Here is a 24,301-nt window from a genome sequence, read left to right as displayed (position 1 = left end):
ATTCAGTTACCTAGCTTTAGTTTAAAAAAGGCAACTATTGAGAAGATCTGGCTTGACAGCAGTTCATGTAGAAAGAGACATTGTTGAGGGGGAGGGAGGAGGGTTAAGTGACCCCTAAAATGGCCATGAGCAAATGGTGCAATGTGACTTCTAAATTTAGCATGATCTTCTTTTGGGGTATGAGGGAGTTGGGGAGGGGGTCTTGACCTCTGATTTTAATCTATATAGGGGCTCCTTGTATGAAAAATTCATTCATGAACACAGCCTGACCATCTAATAGCTTGTCTGTAGTTTATGATCTCTGACAGTTGTTTGGGGGCATTGAAAGGCTCCTCGCCCATGTTTATACATACAGCTAGTGTCTGTCAGAGGGAGAACCTGGACCCAGGTCATACTGGTGAAGGCCTCTCAGAACAACCTGAGGCAACAGCAATAGAAGCGTAGCATTCAGATCAGAGGAGGATGAGGGGATTGGATGTAGTGATCCCTAAGGTCCCCCTTCCAGCTGTGAATCTCCAGTTCTATGAAGTAGCAATTCCACCATCTTTTACATTACCCAAAGCACACCCAGAGTACTACTGTGCCTCACCAGAACAGGGAACCATATTTTATTTTATTTTTTAATTAAAAAAAATTTTTTTGTGGGACAATGAGGGTTAAGTGACTTGACCAAGGTCACACAGCCAATAAGTGTCAAGTGTCTGAGGCAGGATTTGAACTCAGGTCCTCCTGAATCCAGGGCCAGTGCTTTATCCATTGTGCCACCTAGCTGCCCCCAAGGGCACCATATTTTAAAAACATTAACAAATGTGAACTGAGTGTCCATAGAAGTGTGGGAAGGATGATGAGCACAAGAAGCTGTGTCATGTGAGGAAAGCACTTTGTAAACCTTAAAATACCATACAAATGAAAGCAGTTATCATCATGTTCACTCTTATGTGAATAACTTAGGGATGTGTAACCTCTGGAGAAGAGAAGACTTAATGAGACGTGATCATTCTCTTTGAGTGTTTGAGATATGTACTGTGTGACTCTGGGTAAGTCATTTAACCTCACTGAGCCTCAGTTTCCTCATCTGTAAAATGTGGGAGCTGGATTCAGTGGCCCCTATGGTCCTTTCCAGATCAAAATCTATGGTCCTATAAATCTAGGAACCTATCTGTGGAAGAAGGATTAAGTTAAATTCGTGTAGCTCTAGCATAAAGGGTCAAATTATAGCCACGGGTTGAATCTAGCCAGCTGCCTGTTTTTGTATTATGAGCTAAGAATGGAGGGTTTTGTTATGTGTTTTTTTTTACATTTTTAATTGTCCCACAGGTCACACAAAAAATGGAGTTAGACCTCAGGCTATAGCCTGCTGACCCCTGCTCTAGAAGACAGAAATAGGATCAATAGTTGGAAGTTCCAGGGAGTTTATGTTGAATTTTGTCTCAACATAAAAAAGCAATTTTCTAGTAATTACAGTTGGTTCAGACAAAAAAAAAAGCCTATCCTGGAAATTTTCTGAGTGTGCCATCATTAGCAATGTCCAAGCAAAGGTTGATGACCATTGGAATATTGGAAACAAGTTTGGAGTAGAAGACCTGTGAGCTCTTTTCCCAGCTATAAGGGTACATGAGTCCATGAATTTCTGGATGGCAAACACCTGAAATCCAGATGAGAGTATCTCCATATTCTGATAATAGCCAGCAGCCCAGACAGGGGTTTTATGCATCATCTCAAAATCAATATTCATCCTCCTTACTCTCTAGCCCCTGTAGCAAAGGACTGTCTTCCACAAAGCTGGGGAATTAACTCAGTGCTGAATCAGAGGAAGGGCCACTTCCTAATGAATCACCAGCACCACATCCTGGGAGCTCTGCCATCATTGACAGATCCTTCCCAGCTACTTGGAGAACATGGATGTGAGTCTTTTAAGAAAACACTTTTTAAAAAATATACTAAATCTGTAGCTTCTACACTTAGGACCAAAGGATCCCAGCAATAGAACTGAAAGGGCCTTCAGAAATAATTTAACCCAAAGTGTTTTAAACCTCAGGGCATGAGAACTTGTTTTATAAAACACTTTGATAACTGTTATTTTAATACAATCAGTTTCTTTTGAAATCTTATATATTTTATGAATTTTAAAACATTATTCTGAGAATAGGTTTCCTCAGACTGCTAAAGGGAAGCCTGTGATTGCCTCAAAAAATGTTTTTAAAAAAGTAATTTTTGGGCAGCTAGGTGGCACAGTGGATAGAGCAATGGCCCTGGAGTCAGGAGTTACCTGAGTTCAAATTCGACCTCAGACACTTAACACTTACTAGCTGTGTGACCCTGGGCAAGTCACTTAACCCCAATTGCCTCACTAAAAAAAAAAAAGGAATTTTTAAAAGGGGCATGGGGCAGCAAGGTGGTGCAGTGGATAGAGAACCAGCCTCGGAATCAGGAGGACCAGAGTTCAAATCTGGCCTCAGACACTCAACACTTACTAGCTGTGTGACCCTGGGCAAGTAATTAACCCCAACTGTCTCTCTTTTTTTTTTTTTAAGTGAGGCAATTGGGGTTAAGTAACTTGCCCAGGGTCACACAGCTAGTAAGTGTTAAGTGTCTGAGGCCAGATTTGAACTCAGGTATTCCTGACTCCAGGGTCAGTGCTCTATCCACTGTGCCACCTAGCTGCCCCAACTGTCTCTTACAAAAAAAAAAATCATCAATTCATCCAATCGTCTCATTTTACAGATGAGGTAACTAAGACCCAGGAAATAAAGTCACTTGCTAAAAGTCATTCGAGTGCTCAGATTTGCATTATGATTATGTAGTCCCTAATGTAGTCAATATGAAATGTGACTCAATCAGCAATTCTTTCACTTGGCAAATGAAGTCTCCAGACGAACTTTTCTCCCCTATAATTTAAAATAGTGAACACTGAAAAAAATAATCAGTGTAAATAAATGGATAGAATTTTAAATTAAATCACATTTGGGGACCTGTTTTCTTCCCAAACCTTAAATAAATAACATTTCAAAATCTGTGAGTATAATGCTATTAAGTATCAAGGGACCCATGGAAAGAAAAAAGTCAGAGATGGGTGGAAACCTGTACTCTAAACAGGGAACTAAACACGCCCTGTGGTTTAGCTGCCATGGATGGTGAACATGAGGAATTTAGACATTACAGACTGTCAGTTCCTTAGCCTCAGGGGCAGGAGAGGCAGTGCCAGGACCTTTAGGGACCCTTAATCTAAACCACCACTTTTTCCCCAGGTCTTTTAAATAAGATGGATTCTCAGGGGCCTGAATGGTTGGAGGAACGGGACTGGGAGCATGAGGGGGGAATCTTGCCTGAAACTAATGTCGCTGAAGGTGGGGAGGAACAGAATGCATCCTCCAGATAGGGTATTCTATGCCACTGGTAGAAACTGCCACATTTAGAACCTGTATAGTCTTATGCCGGAGTAGAGGTGCTTAGCCTAACCCCAAAGGAAATGAACCAGAAGCTGATGATGACAGAAATAACTAGGTGGTGCAGCAGATAGGGTGTTGGACTTGATGCACTAGCTGTGTGACCCTGCACAAGTCACCTAACCTCTCTCAGCCTCAATTTCCTCATCTGTAAAAGGATAATAATTAATAATAATAATAGTATTAATACCTCCCTCATAGAGTTTGTTGTGGGGATCAGGTGAGATAACATGGGCAAAGCAGTTTGCAAACCTCAAAACACTACGTAAATGTGACTATCACTCTTACAATAATGGGAGCTTGGAGAAATAGTTTGACCTGTGATGTGAGAGAGAAATCCTCCTAAGTCCCTCTTAACTTGGGAAGAAACTGTGGAACAGGAATATATGACCTATGTCTGTTTGTTTTAAGGCAGAAATAAAGACATGGTGGGAAATGACATCCATCAGTAATTAGAGAATAACCCTGGAATCCAACCTCTCTCCCGCTGATGTCAGCCATGATGGGATGGTCAGGGGTGGGCTTCCGGGTTGCCAAGGCTCTCGGCATTCCATTAAGCAGGAAGCGTTCGGCTTCACAAGCCAAAGCACAGGCAAATCTGGTCACTGGTAAATGCTGATAGAGCAAGCAACTTAAAAGAAGAAAAGAAGATGACAATTAGTGCACACAGATCATACGTTAATAAAAATAATAGCAGCTAGCATTTATATAGCACCTACTATGTGCCAGGCATTGTGCTAAGAACTTTTACAATTATTACTTCATTGATCCTCACAACAACCCTGGGATGTAGGTGTTATAGAATAGATCCTGTATTAATAATAATAATAGCAGCTAGCATTTGCATAGCACCTACTATGTGCTGGGCACTGGACTAAGCATTTTACAACTACTCCCTCATTTGATCCTCAAAATAACTCTATTATTATCATCCCCATTTCACAGTTGAGGAAACTGAGATTAAACAACTTGTTCAGGGTCACACAGCTGCTAAGTAGATGAGGCTAGATTTGAATTTAGGTCTTCCTAGCCCCAGTCTACTGAGCCATCCAGCTGTCTGAATCAACAAACACTAAATGAAACAGTTTCTATTCTCAAAAAGCTTATAGTCTATCAAGATAACCCAGAGTGCCCAAATTCATTCAGTTCTGGCAGGGAGGCTGATTTCCTTTAAGGATTCTCATTACAGGAACCCTTCAGATGACTCTAACCATGTGACTTCAATCAAACAAGGAAGGCACTATAAAACTGGCTTCTAATTCAAGCTCAACTATCCACAGGGTGAGCTGGGAAGATGCCCAAGAAGCATTCCCTTGGGCATGTCACCTGGGCATGCTTTGGCATTTCCACATGCCATATGGGACAGCGATGAGTGTTTATTATGGCAGATAATGTTTATCAAGTGCTTTAAGATTCCTGGAGATATAAAAGACATTCTGTTCCTGCAGATCAAAACCACAGTGATTACTGGGAGCTGGCATTACGGAATGTCAAAGTGCAGCTGTGTTTCTGAGCCTTCCTCGGGCAGAATCTTTGCCTTATGAGCTAATGATTTAAGTGAGCTTGAGAGGCTTTTGGGGCTGATGTCACTGAACAAGAAGACTACATACCAACTTGGGGGCACCTACTCGGCACAGTGGATAGAGCACTGGGCCTGGAATCAACAAGACTCAACTTTGTAGGTTCAAATCTGACCTCTGACACTTAGTAGCTGGGTGACCCTGGGCAAGTCACTTAACCCTGTTTGCCTTAATTTCCTCATCTGGAAAATGAGCTGGAGAAGGAAATGACAACTCACTCCAGTATGTTTGGCAAGAAAACCCCAAATGGGCTCACGAAGAAGTTGAGCACGACTAAACAACATGAAGACAACAACAACAACAACAAAATACTAACTTCTTTTCGATAGGTCCTGAATAGGCGCAGGGCTCTGTAACTGGTAACTGCAAGATCGAAGCTTCATAATAGTCACTGGGTAGTAGTACCAGGTAATCCTTATTAAAAGAGAAAAAGTATAAGTAAAAAAAAATTGCTACAATATCTTAATAAGGAAATAACAAAACCAGCAATAATATCAACCAAGGAGATGAATAGCACCTCCCTGATTTATATACTTCCCACGGGCCACACTACTGAGAGCTGAACCTGATTAAAATGTAACCGGGAAGTATTTAACAAAATAAGTTAAAATACAGTGGAATATAAATAATGTTCATTTGTGGTTTTCTAAGTCAATATGCAGAAAGTAGGGATTCTTATGTATGGTTTAGTGGCCCTATTCCTATTTGAATTTGACACCACCGGGATAGGGAACTCTCAAGTAAGAAAAATCTCTCTCCCAAGAACAGACTGGCACATAATCTCACACTTGCCTAAAGGAATGAGAATTTCAACGATTTTCCCATGATCACACAGACAATATATGTCAGAGACAGGATTTGAACCAAGGTCTTCCTGACTTCACACCAGCCCTTTATCTACTACCACACTCTGTCTCTTTAGCACATATATAATTAATTATTCACCAAATCCAATGTGGTCAGTTGTTGCCTTCCAAGTGACAGGTGAGTCACCAAGTGCCAGGAGTTCTAAAAGGTTTAGGAGATAAGAGTATGAGGCTGAGTCTGAAGATTTTTTTTTTTACTTTCCCCCATAAATGGATAATCATATTTTGTAGCTGCATCATAGGATTAGATGCAGACATTTAACTGGACACTGAAGAATTATAGTGAATGAAGAGTTTCTGGATTTGTTTGCCTTGCTTAGAAAGTCAACTCGACTTGTTTGACACAATTTGATCGGACAACATGGTACCATGATGAGTGGATTTTAGCCACCAAGAAGTCCAATGCTGGTAGATCTCCTGAACTCAGGAGTTCCCAGCTGCAGTGGGCTAAGTTAATCAGATGTCCACACTAAGTTTGGTATAAAAATATGAGCCCCTGAGAAAAGGTGACAAGTGAATTTCCTAAAGAGGGGTTAACTGGCCTATAACATTTCCAACAGGTGGTCATAGAGCCTTTGTCTGAAGGCCTCCAAGGAGAGGGAAACCACCACTAATAGTGTCTAGCTACCTTCTGTATGGCATTATTATTAAGAAGACTTTCTTGACATCCAATCTAAATTTGACTGTGTAATTTTAACCCATTGCTTCTGGTTCTGCCCTCTGGGGCTAAACAGAAGAACCCCAGTCTCTCTTCCACATGAAACCCTTCAAATGCTTTAAGACTAGTGGTGTGACTTCCATGGGGTAGAGCCAAGAGCTCTCCCAACATTCTCCACCAAACAACTTTCGAATCAACCTCTGGAGCAGCAGAGCTAACAAAAGATCAGAGTGAGACAATTTAGGAGGTTGGAAAGAGAGATCTGTGACATGGGGGAGGAGGCTGACCCAGAGTCCATGTGCATGAAACATGGTGGGACCAGGTGGTGGAACCAGAAGCAGCAGCCATTTCAGGAGCTCTCAAGCCAGAGACTGGCAGCTGGTCAGAAGGAGATTATAGGGTGCCCCTGTGCTAGCACTGGATGCAGGACCAGACACTGTTTGCCAACTCCCTTGCCTATACTCACTTCTGGGTCATAGTTCAAGGGCAGAGAGGGGCACTTTCGGTCAGGTGGGAGTGGAAGCCTTAAAGGGAAACATCACTTCTGGCCCCAAAGGATGAAGGACCCTGAGGCACAGTATCATTTAGGGTGCCAAGGGAGGAAGGACCCTGAGGAGTATCAATTGTAATCCCAAGGGATAACAGGCCATTCCTGGGTAAGGACCAGAATGCAGACTTAAAGAATGGTGATCACACCCATCCCCACTTAGGAAACACCAAAAACTTTCTTTTTCTTTTTTTTTGGTGGAGCAATGAGGGTTAAGTGACTTGCCCAGGATCACATAGCTAGTAAGTGTCAAGTATCTGAGGCTCGATTTGAACTCAGGTCCTCCTAAATCCAGGGCTAGTGCTTTATCTACTGTGCCACCCAGCTGCCCCCGACACCAAAAACTTTCAAACCCCAAGAATTAGCTCTGAAAACAGCATCGAGAAAAAGCCTAAAGCATGAAACAGACCCCACACACTGGGAACAGAGCCCAACATTAACATAAAGTTCCAAATCAAGAAATAGCATGGAAAAATGAACAAACAACAACAAAGAACCTGACCATAAAAAACTACTATGGCAATAGGAAAGATCAAGACACAAACTCAGAAGAAGACAACAAAGTCAAGATAGCTATAAAGCCTCAAAGAAAAATGTGATTTTGACACAAGATGGACAAGAATTCCTAGAAAGCTAAAAACCCCCCTTCAAAATCAAATAGAGGAAAAATAGGTAAAAAATGAAAGCAAAAGAAGAAAATTTGGATAATTTAAGAATTATTAGAATCCCTGAAAACCATGATCAAAGAAAAAGCCTAGACATCATATTACAAGAAATTATCAAGGAAAACTGCTCTAGCTTGAAAGAGAACCCCAAAAGAAAACTACCAGGCATAGTGTAGCTAAATTCCAGATCTGAAAATACTTCGATTTAAACAGAAAATACCTCAAGCAGCACAAAAGAAACCATTCAAACACTGTGGAGCCACAGTCAGAATCACACAAGATTCAGCAGCTTCTATGTTAAAGAGGAGGATAGCTTGGAATATAATATTACAGAATGCAAAAGAGCTGGGATTATCATCAAGAATAACCTACCCAGTAAAACTGTGTATAATCCTTCAAAGGAAAAAATGGATATTTAATGAAATTGAGGAGTTTAAAGTATTCTTGATGAAGAGACTAGAGCTGAACAGAAATTTTGATTTTCAAATAAATACAAGACCCAAGAAAAACAAAAAGGTATACATGGAAAGAAATCATAAGAGTCTCAAAGTTAAACTGTTTACTTTTCCACATGGGAAGATAATATATCTATCTTCTAAGATCTTTATCATTATTAGGGCAGTTAGAAAGATTCTACATAGAAAGAAGATGCAGGAGTGAATCAGTTATGTTGGGATAATGTAAAAATGGATAGGCAAGAAAGAGGGATACCATAAGCGAAGAGGAAAGGGAGAGGAAGAATGGGGAAAATCATCTCACATAAAAGAGATGGGCAAGGAAGAGCTTTACAGTGGAAGGGAAAATGAGGGTGTGCTGCTTGAGGTATTTTCTGTTTAAATTGAATTATTTTCAGATCTGGAATTTAGCTATACTATGCCTGGTAGTTTTCTTTTGGGGCATATATAAATTGGTTCAAAAAGGGTATATATATATACACACATACACACACACACACACACATATACTCACATACTCAGTTGGTAATAGAAATCTATTTTATTCAACAGGGAAGTAGGAGGTAAAGGGGATAAGAAAAAGAGAGGATGATAAAAGTGAGGGTAGGTAAAAGAAGGCAGTGGTCAGAAGCAAAACAGACTTTAGAGGAAGGACAGGATAAAAGAAGGATAAACAAAAAAAAACAGGATGGAAGAAAATGCATAGTTAGTATCATAACTGTGAATGTGAGTGGGATGAACTCAACCATAAAACAGAAGTGGATAGCAGAATAGCTTAAAAATCAGAATCCAACAATATGTTGTTTGCAAGAAACACACTTGAAAAAGAGAGACACACAGAGTTAAAATAAGGGGCAGGAGCAGAATCTATCATGCTTTAGCTAAAATAAAAAAGGCAGTGGTAGTCATCATAATCTCAGACAAAGCAAAAGCAAAAGACCTAATTAAAAGGAATATGGAGGGAAACTGCATCTTACCAAATGGAACCAAAGACAGTGAAGTAATATGAACATATTACAATATAAACATATATACACCAAATGGCATGGCATCCAAATTCTTAAAGAAAAAGTTAAAAGAATTACAGGAGGAAATAGATGGTAAAACCATACTATTGGGGTAGCCCAACTTTTCCCTCTCAGAGCAAATAAATCTAACCATAAAATAAATAAGAAAGAAGTCAAGATGAATTGAATGTTAGAAAATTTATATATCCTAGACCTCTGGAGAAAACTGAACTTGAACAGAAAGAAATATACCTTGTTTTCAGCAGTACATGGCACCTTCACTAAAACTGACCATGTATTAGGGCATTAAAAATCTCGTAACCAATTGCAGGAAAGCAGAAACATTAAATGAATACTTTTCAGATGATAAGGCAATAAAAATTACATTTAATAAAGGGCTGTTGAAGCATAGATTAAAAGCTAATTAGAAATTAAACAATCTAATCCTAAAGAATGAGTGGGTCAAGGAACAAATCATAGAAATAATAATTTCATTGAAGAGAATAAGGAGACAACATTACAAATTTTGTGGGATGCAGCCAACGCAATATTTAGGGTGAAATTTATATATTTAAATTCATATATCAATAAAAGAAAGAACAGATGAATAAATTGGGCATGAACTAAACAAAAAAACTAGAAAAAGAAAACATTTTAAAGTGTTCAATTAAATACCAAAATGGAAATCCTGGAAATCAAAGGAGAGATTAATAAAATTGAAAGTTAAAAAAAAAGAAGTGAAATAATAAAACTAGGAGCTGGCTTTATGGGGGAAAACAATTAAGTAGATAAACCACTGGTTAATTTGATTTTAAAAAGAAGAAAACCAAACCAAATTACCAGTATCAAAAACAAAAAAGGGTGAATGCGCCACCAATTTAGATAAAATTAAAGCAATTATTAGGAGTTATTTTGCCCAGTAAAACTGACAGTCTAAGTGAAATGGATAAAAATTTACAAAAATATAAGCTGCCTGTGGGGTAGCTAGGTTGTGCAGTGGATAGAGCACTGGCCCTGGATTCAGGAGGACCTGAGTTCAAATCTGGCCTCAGACACTTAACACTTACTAGCTGTGTGACCCTGGGCAAGTCACTTAACCCCAATTGCCTCACCAAATATATATATATATATATATATATATATATATATATATACATATATATATATATATTTATATATTTATAAGCTAGCAAATATATATATTTGGTGAGGCAATTTATATATATATATATAAGCTGCCTAATTAACAGAAGAGGAAATAGAATACTTAAATAACCCAATCTTAGAAAAAGAAATTGAACAGGCCATCAATGAGATCCCTAAGAAAATATCAACAGGGTCAACTGGATTCACAAGTTAATTCTACAAAACATTTAAGAAACAATTAAACCTAATACTATATAAACCATTTGAAAAAATAGGTAAAGAAAGAATCCTACTAAATTCCTCTTAGATACCTAAACCAGGGAGAGCAAAACCAAAGAAAAAAAACAACAACTATAGATCAGTTTGGTTAATGAATGTTGATGTGAAAATCTTAAATGAAATAGTAGCAAGGAAACTACAGCAATATATTGTGGGGACCAATTTTTAATTGGGGAGTGTTAGCTAAGCGGCTCGCCACAATATTGAGGCAAGGAAGGAGACTGGCAGCCTCCCTTAAAACAGAATAGGCTTTATTTTTAACAAGAATGAACTTAAAAAAACAACACAAACAGGAAACCTGAAAAAATACCACCGACCAGGAATCAGCTGAGAATACACAGCAGAGCTCCTGTTGCCTTCCAGCTTCCAGCTAGAATGGTGACTTCTCCCCATTCCCCGAAATCCCACACAGCCCCCAACCAATTGTCTGGCTGCTCTTACAGTCACATGACTGCCCTCACTAGGCTTCCAATCATTATAATTTTGCCAGGCCCATGTAGGCGTTGGCGAGTGGTGATGACATGAGGTGCCAGCGCCATGGCAACGGCTACAACCAGTGGGTGGAGCACCGTGCGGTTTGTGGAGCCCCAGGCCAGTGTGCACTGAGGCATAAAAACCTCAAATAACAATTAATTCTTTACAATATCATAAATATCATACACTATGACCAGGTGGAATTTATACCAGGAATGCAGGGCTGGTTCAATATTAGAAAAACCATCAGCATAACTGACCATTAAAATAATGACAAAAATCATACAATTATATGTCAACAGATGCAGAAAAAGCCTTTGACAAAAAAAATACTCATTCCTATTAAAAACAGTAAAAAACATAGGAATCAAAGGAGCCTTTCTTAAAATGTTAAGTAGTATCTTTCTAAATTCAAACTGTGGTGCTGGAGAAGGCTTTTGAGAGTTCCTTGGAGAGAGAACAAATCAATCAATACTTAAAGAAATTCAGGCTATTCACTAGAAGTTCAAATACTGAAGCTGAAGTTTAAGTATTTTGCCCACATAAAGAGAAGACAGGACTTATCGGAAAAGACTCTGATTCCGGGAAAGACGGAAGGCAAAAGGAGAAGGGAATGGCAGAATGAGATGGACAGACAGTGTCATGGAAGCAGTGACCATGAGCTTGGACAGACTTTGGGAAATAGTGGAGGACAGAAGGATCTGGCATGCTATGGAGCACAGGGTCATGATGAATAAGGCACAACTAAATAACAAAATCTATCAAAAACCAAGAGCAAGAATTATCTGTTACTGGGATGAATTTGAAGCTGTGGCAATAAGATCAAGACTGAAGCAAGGAAGTCCACTATTACACTGCTATAGTGTAAATGCTAGCTACAGCAATAAGAAAAAGAACTGAAGCAATAAAAATAGGCAATGAGTAAACAAAAATATTACTCTTTGCAGACGGTATGATGCTATACTTGGTGTTGGTGGTGTTGGTGGTCCTTCGTTCTTGAAGAGGACCGTGACATGGGGAGGTGATATCATGACTTGCAGTGAATTCAATTTAAGTGAGGGAGGGCTGTGCAAAGTCACCAGCCTCATTCTCCTCCAGTGCCATCTGGGTCCAGTTGCAAAATACAGATCAGAATGAGTGGAGATGGCTCTAGATGTTTAAGGCAATCAGGGTTAAGTGACTTGAAGAGATTTGAACTAAGGTCCTTCTGACTCCAGGGCTGGTGCTCTATCCACTGCACCACCTAGCTGCCCCTAAAGGTATATTTAAAGGAACCTGGAGAATCAGCTAAAATATTAGTTGAAACAATTAACTTCAGCAAATTTGCAAGATACAAAATAAACCCATATAAATCATCAGCAATTCTATATACCAACAAAACTCAGCAAGAAGACAAAGAAAGAGGGGGCAGCTAGGTGGCGCAGTAGATAGAGCACCAGTCCTGGATTCAGGAGGACCTAAGTTCAAATCCAGCCTCAGACACTTGACACTTACTAGCTGTGTGACCCTGGGCAAGTCACTTAACCCTCATTGCCCTGCAGGAAAAAAAGACATAGAAAGAGAAATTCCATTTAAAATAACTGCAAACAATATAAATACTTGGGAATCTACCTGCCAAGACAAACCCATGGATTATATGAACACAATTACAAAACACTTTCCACACAAATAAAGATAGATCTAAATAATTGGAGAAATATTAATTTCTCATGAGTAGGCCAAGTCAATATAATAAAAATGGCAATTCTACCTGAGTTAATTTAGTTGTTCAATGCCATACCAATCAAACAACCAAAGAATTGTTTTAAAGAGCTAGAAAAAATTAGTAACAATACATCTGGAAGAACAAAAGGTCAAGAATTTCAAGGGAATCAGTGGGGGGAAATGTTAAGGAAGGTGGCCTAGCAGTTCCAGATTTCAAATTATATTACAAAATGGTAATCACGAAAATGGTCTGGTATGGGTTAAGAAATAGAGTGGTTGATCAGTGGAATAGATTAGGCACACAATACACATTAGTAAAAGACCATGGTAATGTAATGTTTAATAAACCCAAAGATTAAAGATTTGGGGTAAGAACTCAACTATTTAACAAAAACTGCTGGGAAAACTGGAAAGCAGTTTGACAGAAACTAGACATAGACCAACATCTCACCCTGTTGACCAAGATAGATCAAAATGGATAGGTGATTTAGACATAAAGGATGATGTCATAAGTAAGTGAAGGGAGCATGGAAAATGCACCTGTCAGATCTATGGATAAGGGAAGAGTTTATGAACAAACAAGAGATAGAGGGGACTATGAGAAGTAGATTACATGAAATTTTAAAAAAGCTTTTGCACAAACAAAATTAATGCAGCCAAAATTAGAAGGAAAAGAAGAAACAGTAAAATTTTACAAGTTTCTCTGATAGAGGTCTCATTTCTCAAATATGCAGTGAACTGAGCAACATTTATAAAAATAAGAGCCATTCCCCAGTTGATAGCAGCCCTTTTTGTGATGGCAAAAAATTGGAAATTGAAGGGATGCCCATCAATTGGGGAATGGCTGAACTAATTGTGGTATATGATGGAATATTATTATGCTATAAGAAATGAAAACCAGGATGATTTCAAAAAAACCTGGGAAGACTTATTTGAACTGTTGCAAAATGAAGTGAGCAGAACCAGGAGAAATTGTACACAGTAACAGCACTACTGTAAGGATGATCAACTGTTAAAGACAGCTACTTTAATCAAGATAATGATCCAAGATAATTCCAAAGGCACTATGATGAAAAGTGCTATCCACCTTCAGAGAGAGAACTGGTGAACTCTGAATGCAGACTGAAACACATTTTTTTACTTTCTTTATTTCTATTTTATTTTGTTTGTGTTTTCTTTTGCAATATGGCTAATATGGAAATAGGCTTTTGCATGACCTTAGATGTATACTCGAAATAAATTGCTTGATTTCTCAAGGAAAGGGAGGGAGATAATTGAGTTCAAAATATTTTTTAAATGATTGCCTAAAATTTTTACATGTAATTGGGAAATATTTAATGAAGCAAAAATAAATTTTGAGGTTCACTGACATTGTATACTTAATTCTGATAGTCCATTCTCTCAGTGCTTTTTATGCCAAGTTGTCCTACTTGGTATAAAAAAGGCTCACATCTCCATTTATCCTTGGGTCACCCCAACCAGCACCATCAGCCACAAATGTCCTCAATGCCTTTTCTTGTTTGGCAAATGTTCCTGCAACATCTGTGCCACTGAATATCTCAGAGATCAGGGGTCTAAGACCCAGGGGTGATTACTTATGTGGAAAATGACATCTTGTTCTTGTGTTCTTATCTGTTGCCTGATAAAACAGCCAGTTCTAATCATTAGCAATGATTGCTCCCTGCCCACGTGTTCCTTGGCTCAGTTTCTGGAACCTGAGAAAAGGCCTATTGGCTCAACTAAGAGAGCTCAATGAAATCAGCATGTTGCAGATGTACTTGAGCCAAAGAAGGATCCATGACTGCCGAAAGAAGTTCTGACTACAAAGATAACAGACAGCACCTTTTTGACCTCGAAATATGACTTCATTGATATATAGAATTCCCAGTAAGGAAATTTCCACTATCAATACATATAGAAATTGTTCTGCAATTTCCAGTCTGAGAGAGTGGTCGGTGGTGCTGAGAGGGAAGTGACTTGCCCAAGATCATTTAACCAACATACAGCATTAGTAAAGGTATCAAAATCTAAAACTGCACCCAAACTTTTCGGACACCCTTTTAAAAAAGAGGGATGGTGTAGATTGGGATGGGAAGGATTGGGGGAAAGGGTGGAAGGGGACTCTTGAAAGGGTGGGTGGAATGGGGAGTGGGAGGGTGGAGGGAGAAGATAAAGTAACAGGGATAGGACAAAAAGAGAGGCTGAGAAAGAAAAGAGTGAGTAAAAATAAGATGGAGGGGGAAATCGCAAATAGTAATTATAACTTTGAATATAAATGGGATATTTATAGTAGCTCTCTTTGTGGTGGCAAAGAACTGGAAATTGCAAGGATCCCCATCAATAGGGGAATGGCTGAACAAGTTGTGGTATATGGTAGTGACGGAATATTGTATTGTTGTTGTAAGTGTTGTAAGAAATGATGAGTTCAGTGATTTTAGAAAAACATGGAAAGACCTGCACAAAATGGTGAAGAGAAAAGTGAGCAGAACCAAGAGAATGTTACATAAAGTAATAGCAATATTTTAAAAGAACAACTTTGAGCAAGTAATTTTGACTATTCTAAATACAGAAATTAAAAATAAAGAATATGTGAAGAAAGACCTGATATGCATCCAGAGACAGGACTAATAGACAGATGTATAGACTAATTTTACATACACATACATTTGTGTCTAATAATAGCTATCCCTAGAGCAGGGGGTGGAGGAAGAAAAAAAAGAAGAAAAAAGAAAGAAAAAATTACATGATAACTTTATTATATATTTAAAATGAATAGCAAGTTGTAAAAGATTGGCAGTTTCATGTGCAATCATCTTTTTATTATTATACTATGTTGTGGAAATGTCTGTTTTATTCCATAAATTATAAATAAAATATTTTTTAAAAAGAAGGATTAGGGGGCAGCTAGGTGACACAGTGGATAAAGCACTGGCCCTGCATTCAGGAGGACCTGAGTTCGGATCCAGCCCAAGACACTTAACACTTACTAACTGTGTGACCCTGGGCAAGTCACTTAACCCTCATTGCCCCCCCCCCTCCAAAAGAAGATGGATCAGGGACAGCTAGGTGGCACAGTGGATAAAGCACCAACCCTGGATTCAGGAGGACCTGAGTTCAAATATGGCCTGAGACACTTGACACTTATTAGCTGTGTGACCTTGAGCAAGTCACTTAACCCTCATTGCCCCACCAGAAAAAGAAAGAAGAAGAAGATGAAGAAGGAGGAGGAGGAGGACGAAGAGGAGGATCAAATCTTACATTCCCCTAAAAATCTTTCAGAGGAATAATTCCATTATGGGTTTCTCAGACACTATAACAAACCTGCTTATATGTTATTCTGCATGATGTAAATTTGTTCATTAATTCAACATCTGATAAACATTTATGAGGTACTTGGTCTATGAAGATCTCCATAGTAGACAAGGCACTAGCAAAGAATACAAAGTTTAGGAGCTTTATAACTATCGGTGATGAATTCTCTTCTTAAGACAGTCAGTTCCACAATAGAATACTGTCCAGGTATTGAATGATGAAAGAAGCAGCCAGGCCTGCTTGGTTTATCATGTTTCCAGAAGTAGCCAGCTCTGGAAGATCCTACCAAGCTATAAAGACTTTAAACTTGGGACTCATGGTGGACTGTGCAGGCTCATAACCAGATTGGTTGCAGCCATATTCTGGGCCACAACATCTCTCCCAGACCATCTACAAGTGAGTTGATGGAAAGAGCATTCACTCAGAAATACAGATCCTTGGATTATGGTATACTTGAAGTAAGTCAGTCTATCCTGATGGAGGATTTTTACTGAACTTGTGGTACTTACTTGCTCTTTAGCCTCATCCTACTTAATTCCTGGAAGGGTAGAGAGTGATTCATAATTGGGGGAAAAAAACAAGTGTATTTTGAATGGAAAGGGTGTATATTTGATTAGTCGATCTCATGAGTTATATGCTATAATTGGCTAGGGTTTTTTGTTTGTTTGTTTAGCTAGCAGGAAGTGGGTTCTACAATCTATAAAAGACACCTCATCAAAACTGGGAAATGTCTCGTGAGAAGGAGCCATCATAGATTCATCCCTTAAAATGAACATCACCAATTTCCATATTTGATCTATCAGGATATCCTTCTTTGTCACTCTAGGTTATACTCTCATGTGGCACCTGCTTTGAAAAACTATCATATAAAAATGCCTTTATTCAGAACCACCATCTTACCAGAAGGATGCCCTCAGCCTTTATAGTAACAGTCCATGTTCCTGGAGTGAGAGAAAAGGAATCCGCAAAACCACTTCCTGGGACAGTGACAAAAGCAGGCTCTTTGCTAGGCAGAAAGACAATCTCTTTGCTTTGAACAGCGCCTGTCAGGGAAAAAAACATTGTTCATTGCTGCATAGTACGGAGTATCCAAGCAACATTCAATAGGTCAGTTGAGTGAATGAATATGAAGATATTTTTATACCTGACAAAGTTACCACTTCTGGCACCGGGTAGATTCTGAGAAGCTTAAGTAGGTTAGTTGAGATGAAACAAATCTATACCGTTCTCTTAAGAGTCGGCCAGGTAGCTCACTGGATAGAGCCTAGAGTCAGGAAGACCTAAGTTCTGATCCGGCCTCAGACACTTACTAGCTGTTTGACCCTGGGTAGATTATTTAACCTCTCTTTGCTTCAACTTCCTCAATCATATAATGACATCTCTCTCCAAAGACATTTTGTGAGGATCAAGGGAGATAATGTTTGTAAGGTGCTTAGCACAGTGCCTGCCATATATTCGGTACTTAATAAATGTTCATTTCTTTCCTTTTTTTCTTTCTATGTGACATGTGGGGGCATGAGTCTAGAAGAGCACTGGATGAGATGACAGTGACCTAGATTAGACATAAGCTAGCTCTGTGATCTCAGATAAGTATTTCCTTTCTCCAAATCTCACTTTCCTCATCTAGAAGATAAAATAATTGGACAAGATGATTTCAAAGGTCTTTTAGCTCCTATAAACCTATAAGCATTGACACAAATCATAAAATAAACTCATTAACAATACTCACTCCCGGCATAGCTTCATTTCACACTTTTACTGGTCTTCCAAACTCAAACTCCCAAAGGTCATTACTTCTAAAAACCTATTAAAAATGGATTCTTTCTCCCCTTCCTCCTCCGTCTGTCTCCTTCCTCCCTCCCTCTATCTCTCTCCTTCCTGTACCTGCAGCTCCTCCCTTCTACTCTAAGCAAGATAAGGCCACCACAATGAAGTTACAGAAGTGCAATTATGATATTGTGTCAGTCCACGTTATAGTTTGGTCTAATAAACTGATGTTATTCTTGTCCCTACAATCTAAGAAAATCTAGAATCACTGTATTTGTCAAAATAGCTTTAAATTAGCTCTTTTACCTGGGAAAGATCAACTATTTAGTAAATAACTTCATAGGGAAAGTTGGGGAAACTAAGTTAGGACTTAAGAAAATTCTTGTTTCTCTCAAAAATTATTAAGACAAAGTTAATCCCCTTAACCTAAACTGAAACTATGCTGACATAAGATAAGCTTCATTAGATCTCTCTCATTAGTTATTAATTTTTAGGAGGCAGAAAAGAGTATAATCTAGAAAACTCAATCCAAAGTATTTATGAAGTCCTAGAAAGGATATTTTGTCAATTTGTTTAAATAAACATGGTCCCTACACTCAAGAAGCTTACAGCTACGAACATTATTGATGCATAAACCTAATAGAGGAGAAACAATGAATAAGAATAGTAATAAAGTAAGTGTATACTGTATACAAGCAAGGAAGTCATGAGTGTTTCCTATTTAAACAGGGGAGGGATGGGAACTTTGCTGCCTCTTTCTTGAAGCACCAACAAAAGAAAATGAACAGAATAAGAGAGTATAGCAAATAGAAACATGGTGAAGAGCAATCTGCTATTAAGACTCTATACTGGGGCAGCTAGGTGGTGCAGTGGATAAAGCATTGACCCTGGATTCAGAAGGACCTGAGTTCAAATCCGGCCTCAGACCCTTGACACCTACTAGCTGTGTGACCCTGGGCAAGTCACTTAACCCCAATTACCTCACTTAAAAAAAAAAAGACTCTATACTAAAAAAAAAAGACTATACTATATTAAATATTCAGAAATAATTAAGAACACAAATCAGACTGAAATGTGATTAAGAATTTTAAAAAAGGGGTAGCTAGGTGGCACAGTGGATAAAGCACTGGCCCTGGATTCAGGAGTACCTGGGTTCAAATCTGGCCTCAGACAATTGACACTAGCTGTGTGACCCTGGGCAAGTCACTTAACCCCCATTGCCCCACAAAAAAAAAAAAGAAAAAGAAAAAAAATACATTATTTTGGATAGCTAGGTGGTGCAGTGGATAAAGTACTGGCCCTGGATTCAGGAGAAGCTGAGTTCAAATCCAGGCTCAGACACTTGACACTTACTAGCTGTGTGACCCTGGACAAATCACTTAACCCTCATTGCCCCGCCCCCCCAACACACACACACACACACACACAAAACCCCATTATTTTTTTACATATTATTTCTTTAAGAATTTACTATGATCTTCATTTTAAAAGGGGATGAGTTGAACCTATTATATCTCTCTTAAAATGCCCTAAACTAAATTTGGCAGTTGCTTTTTACTTGTGATTTTTTTCCCCTGTGAGCTAGTGGAAACATTCTCCACTCTTTCCTAAATACAGCTCACCTGTGCAATATTTATTAAGTAAAATATTGGTTTTGGAATAGGATACAAGTTTCAACTAAAGACAAATGGTTAAGCTTGAGGCTAACTACACAGTAACTTAATCACTCAACTTAGCCTCCTCTAGGTTTGGCACAATCTCAAAGACAATTACCAAGGGAATGGATCCATTCTTGCCCTCTGCCCCCAGGCTCCCTTCAATTCAGAAGGAATCCTGTGGGTCTTTGAGTAAAACTGGTGCTCTCCCTAAATCTTTCTTGAAGGTACTTGGAAATTCCTTAGTAGGAAAGAGTATAAACACCCAATCACTATCCCCTATGCTTACCCTACCCAACTTCCCTATTTTTCTCTTTCTTTCTCTTCTCCCTGCCTCCCCCAACCCATGGATTCCAGGGAAGTCTCCTGGCCCCAAAGCCAGAGGTGGAATATAAAGGTAACTACAGGCACTTCTTGTAATCCAATAGTATTAAATTTTGTTGGTTTCTAGAAAACAAATCATAAACAAATAGTTGATAATTATGAATATATAGTTAAATATAAATTTGAACAAGTTTTTTTTTTTAAAGAAAGGCAAATTAGGGGGCAGCTAGATGGTGCAGTGGATAGAGAACTGGCCCTGGATTCAGGAGGACCTGAGTTCAAATCCAGCCTCAGACACTTTACACTTACTAGCTGTGTGACCCTGGGCAAGTCACTTAACCCCAATTGCCTCACCCCGCAAAAAAAAGAGAAAGAAAAAAAAAGAAAGGCAAATTAGCAAAGGAAAGGGCATTTGGAGAACTGATTAAAAGGCAATAGATGTAACAATATTTTTAAAAATGTATCCAAATTAGGAAAATGTGAGGAAGCATTTCCTTGACTGATCAATCAACAGACATTTATGAAGTGGCTACCATGTACCAGACATTGTGCTAGGTGTTGGAGATACAAAAATAAAACTTGAATGCTGCCCTCAAGAAGCTTATGCTCCAACCAGAGGAGATAATGCATACATATATAAACATATATACTAAAAGATATTTGATGTCTTTTGGGGGGGGGGACAATAACTACTGGGATGTTCAGGAAAGGCTTACATATACCTACCTGCCTTAGACCGGGGCCGAGAAATAGTTATGTGCCCAAACACTGTTTGAATTCCAGGGTTAATATATCTCAGAACAGCACGAAATAAGTATTGGTTGGATTTCTCCACATTTAATGTTACCTTCACTTCATTCTGTAAAATGGAAGTTAATAAACAGACAAGAACATCCATAAAGTATGGACTAGACAATGGGTTAGGAGCCCCATTAGCCAAATACTGATTTTGTATTTTGAGTTACACACACACAATCAACATGCACATCTTCAACGAGCAAGCAGGTTGGCAGTCGAAGGGACAGCAATACTCAAGTGTGGAAGGTGAAGACAGAAGGGTATTGAGCCTAACAACAGATTAAAGTCACTTACAATCAGAGTCAGAGGCAGCAACTGAAATCCTCCCTTTTGATCTTTCTGTAACCAGGCTGACATAGCGAAGCACTAGACGACCTAGCTTAAAGGAAGCCACAGTGACAGGGACAACCACCTCTGGCTGGGAAAGAGAAAAAGAAGGAAAAGAAAGAGAGGAAGGTACATTACTACCACCCACAGGGAGACGGAGTCAAGGTGGAGTATGGATGAATGCAGAGGATGGGTGAATCCCTTGGGAGTCAAAATCCAAATGTTTTCAGGCTTCAAAATTGACACTTATGATTTTTGTTTTGTTTTGTTTTTGTTTTTTTAGTGAGGCAATTGGGGTTAAGTGACTTGCCCAGGGTCACACAGCTAGTAAATGTTAAGTGTCTGAGGCTGGATTTGAACTCAGGTCCTCCTGACTCCAGGGACGGTGCTCTATCCACTGCACCACCTAGCTGCCATGGTGTCGGTGACCCCTCTATTAACATAGACTGAAACCCCTCCAGACCTTAGTAGACAGTTTCCTGAGCTGCTGTGGCCAAAAAAAGAATTCATCAACTAAGGACCAACGCTCTGGTAATGAACGTCTCTGAATTTAGCAAGGTTGGTGCTCGGATGGCAGACTCAGTCTGTCAGTGGTTGTATTCCAACACTTTCCAGATTGGTGAGATCTTTCAGAGCCCTTTAGCATAGCTTTTGAGAACCCAGGATCACCCCTTTGTGATGATGAGGTCTCTGAGCAGGACTCTCATTCATTTAACTGCAAAAAGAGAATTATCTTTCTCTTCCATCAAAGGCACCTATGGATACCGACCACACCTGATGGGAAATACAATATGCTTAGTTTCAGTGGTGCAGGTGCTCAGACAATGGACCCTGAAAGCTTACAGAGAGCCCTGCCAAGCTTTCTGATCCTCAAGGAATAGCCTATTCAAGCTATAGAACTTGAACCAAAACTCCAGGTCCCAACATGTCACAAGAAGGATGTGCCGACCCCAAAGGATGCATGTGGCCATCAGGACAATGAGAATAATTATCTTGGGTGACCTTGAGGACAAAGGATGTCTTTGAATAAGATCATTGGTACTGAATGGAAAAGCAACACAAACACACGTGTGTATTTTGTTGTTGTTCATTCATTTCAGTTGTGTCTGACTCTTTATGACCCCATTTGGAGTTTTCTTGGCAATACTGGAGTCGTTTGCCATTAAGGGAGCACTGGGTCAATAGAAAGGGCGTAGTGAGAGAGGCAGGCAAGCTCTAAGACAAACAGCATGTTTCATGATTTTGGTTCTGTCCAGCATTTATATAACAGTTTAAGTTTTGCAGAGTGCTTTACAAATACTATCTCAACCCTATTATTTATCCCCATTTTATAGATGAGAAAACTGAGGCAGATCAGTGAAATGCAAATCACAGATACCACAGTCTCAGAAAGAGAGAAGGGTAACAAGCAATTGTGTAGCACCTACTGTATATCAGGCACTCTGCTAAGCACTTTATGAATATTATTCATAAATAATACATTTGTAAATTTGTAAAATTTATATTTCAAAACATTTAAAATCTAAATTTGTACAATTAAAACTTAATTGTAAAATTTGTAAAAAGAAATCTCATTTGATTCTCATGACAACTGCAGGGTAGGTGCTGTTATTACCCCCATTTTATAGTTAAGAAAATTGAGGCAAACAGAGATTAAGTGGTTTTCCCAGGTTCGCACAGGCTACTAAGCAGCTGAGGCTGGATATGAATTCAGATCTTCCTGATTCCAGGCCCATCACTCTATTCACTGTGCCACCTAGCTAAGTAAAGTGGCAAAGAGAGGGGAATCCAAAACACAATGGGCAGGTGAATGTTGAGGTAAGTAGGATATTAGCATATTAGCAACAATGACTTGTTCACAAAAGTTGGGATAAAAACCATTACAAAGGACACATGAACAGGCAGGGAAATGGGATGGTCATGTTATAAAGCTACAGGGCAGCAGATGGACTGCCCAACTACTGCACTGGCATCCACAAAATATGGAAAGATCCAGAGGAAAGCATCCAGCAAGTTGGACACATCCTCATTGAGGATTAATAGAACATTGTCAAGAACTGCAGAGGATGAGAAGGTGTGAATCATTTTGGTCTAGACCAGTGATCTGTTGTTGTTCAGTCATGTTCAATTCTTTGTGACTCCATTTGGGGTTTTCTTGGCAAAGATACTGGAGTGGTTTGCCATTTCCTCTTCCAGATCATTTTACAGATAAGGAAACTGAGGAAAACAGGATTAAGTGACTTGCCCAGGGTCACATAGCCAGTAAGTGTATGAGACTTGAACTCAGGTCCTCCCAACTTCGGGGACAGTGCTCTCTATTCACTGCGACACCTAGCCGCCCCACACTAATGATGACCATAGCCAAATCAATGAGACCATGAATCTTTCAAAGAAACAAGGTATCCGTAAGGGTTTGTGAAAGTACTATTAGAGAGATGAATTCCTCAAACATGCCTTGGAAGGTTTTTGTTGGTTTTAAAGAGTCAGCTGGGTGGCATAGTAGATAGGGTTCTGGAACTGGAGTTGGGAAACTCTGAGTTCAAATTTGGCTTCAAGTATTTCCTAGCTGTGGGACCTTGGGAAAGTCACCCAACATTTTTCTGCCTCAGTTTCCTGTAAAATGGGATAATAATTAGCATTTATTTCCCAGGGCTTTAAAGAGCATCATAAATTATAGCTTTGATGATGATGATGATGGAAGTGCTTTAATCTAAAGTTGCTGGTATAATTTAAATAAGAAACCTTATCAGTCTTTCTTTAACTATCAATTCCCAGTGTCCTGCACTAGAATCTTCTTACATCATTCTTACAGAGGGTCTAACCAGTTTCTAAAAAGAGAGGTCTCATGAGGCTCCCCCAAATTAAGGTAATGAATGATGAGACTAAGTGGAGCCCCTTGATTAATTCAACTAATTGAATTCACCTTTTGACTGGGTAAAAAGGCAAATCCTTGGAGGGAGGACTTCAGTAGGGACTGAATGGCTTGAGGACAAAGATTCTTCAGGATGGCATGAAAAGGAATTTACTATTATTCTATTTAATGAATCAAATATCATTACCTAAGTTTAATATTCCTGCTTCACTTCACTGATGGAATTGTGCCTTTGAACCTTAATAGACTGTAACAAGGGGGAAAAAAGGCTTGAGCAGAGAAGTTTTCAAGGCAGGATTAGTTTCTGTCCCTTTAGATTTTCATTCTCTGTCTCTGTCTCCCTCTCTGTCTGTCTCTCTGTGTGTGTCTGTCTCTGTCTCTTTCTGTGTCCCTGTGTCTGTCTCTGTCTCTCTCTCTGT

At 39.1% G+C, this 24,301-nt stretch overlaps 1 protein-coding gene across 3 annotated transcripts in view; it reads right to left on the bottom strand.

Moving 5' to 3' along the window:
- Positions 1-24,301, bottom strand: part of LAMA3 (laminin subunit alpha 3) — a 341,587-nt gene that overhangs the window by 152,855 nt on the left and 164,431 nt on the right. For all 3 annotated transcript variants that reach the window (XM_043973095.1, XM_043973110.1, XM_043973101.1), the window contains 4 exons: positions 20,612-20,744; positions 17,040-17,182; positions 5,343-5,440; positions 3,924-4,077 (listed from right to left, as the gene is read on the bottom strand). In XM_043973095.1, the coding sequence (XP_043829030.1) occupies positions 3,924-4,077; positions 5,343-5,440; positions 17,040-17,182; positions 20,612-20,744 (528 nt within the window). The remainder of the gene's footprint in view (positions 1-3,923; positions 4,078-5,342; positions 5,441-17,039; positions 17,183-20,611; positions 20,745-24,301) is intronic.

The sequence above is a fragment of the Dromiciops gliroides genome, chromosome 1, assembly GCF_019393635.1.
Source record: "Dromiciops gliroides isolate mDroGli1 chromosome 1, mDroGli1.pri, whole genome shotgun sequence".
In the NCBI taxonomy this organism is placed as follows: Eukaryota; Metazoa; Chordata; class Mammalia; order Microbiotheria; family Microbiotheriidae; genus Dromiciops; species Dromiciops gliroides.
Note: the sequence above shows the minus strand (reverse complement) of the source record. Positions and strands in the feature narration are given on the sequence as shown.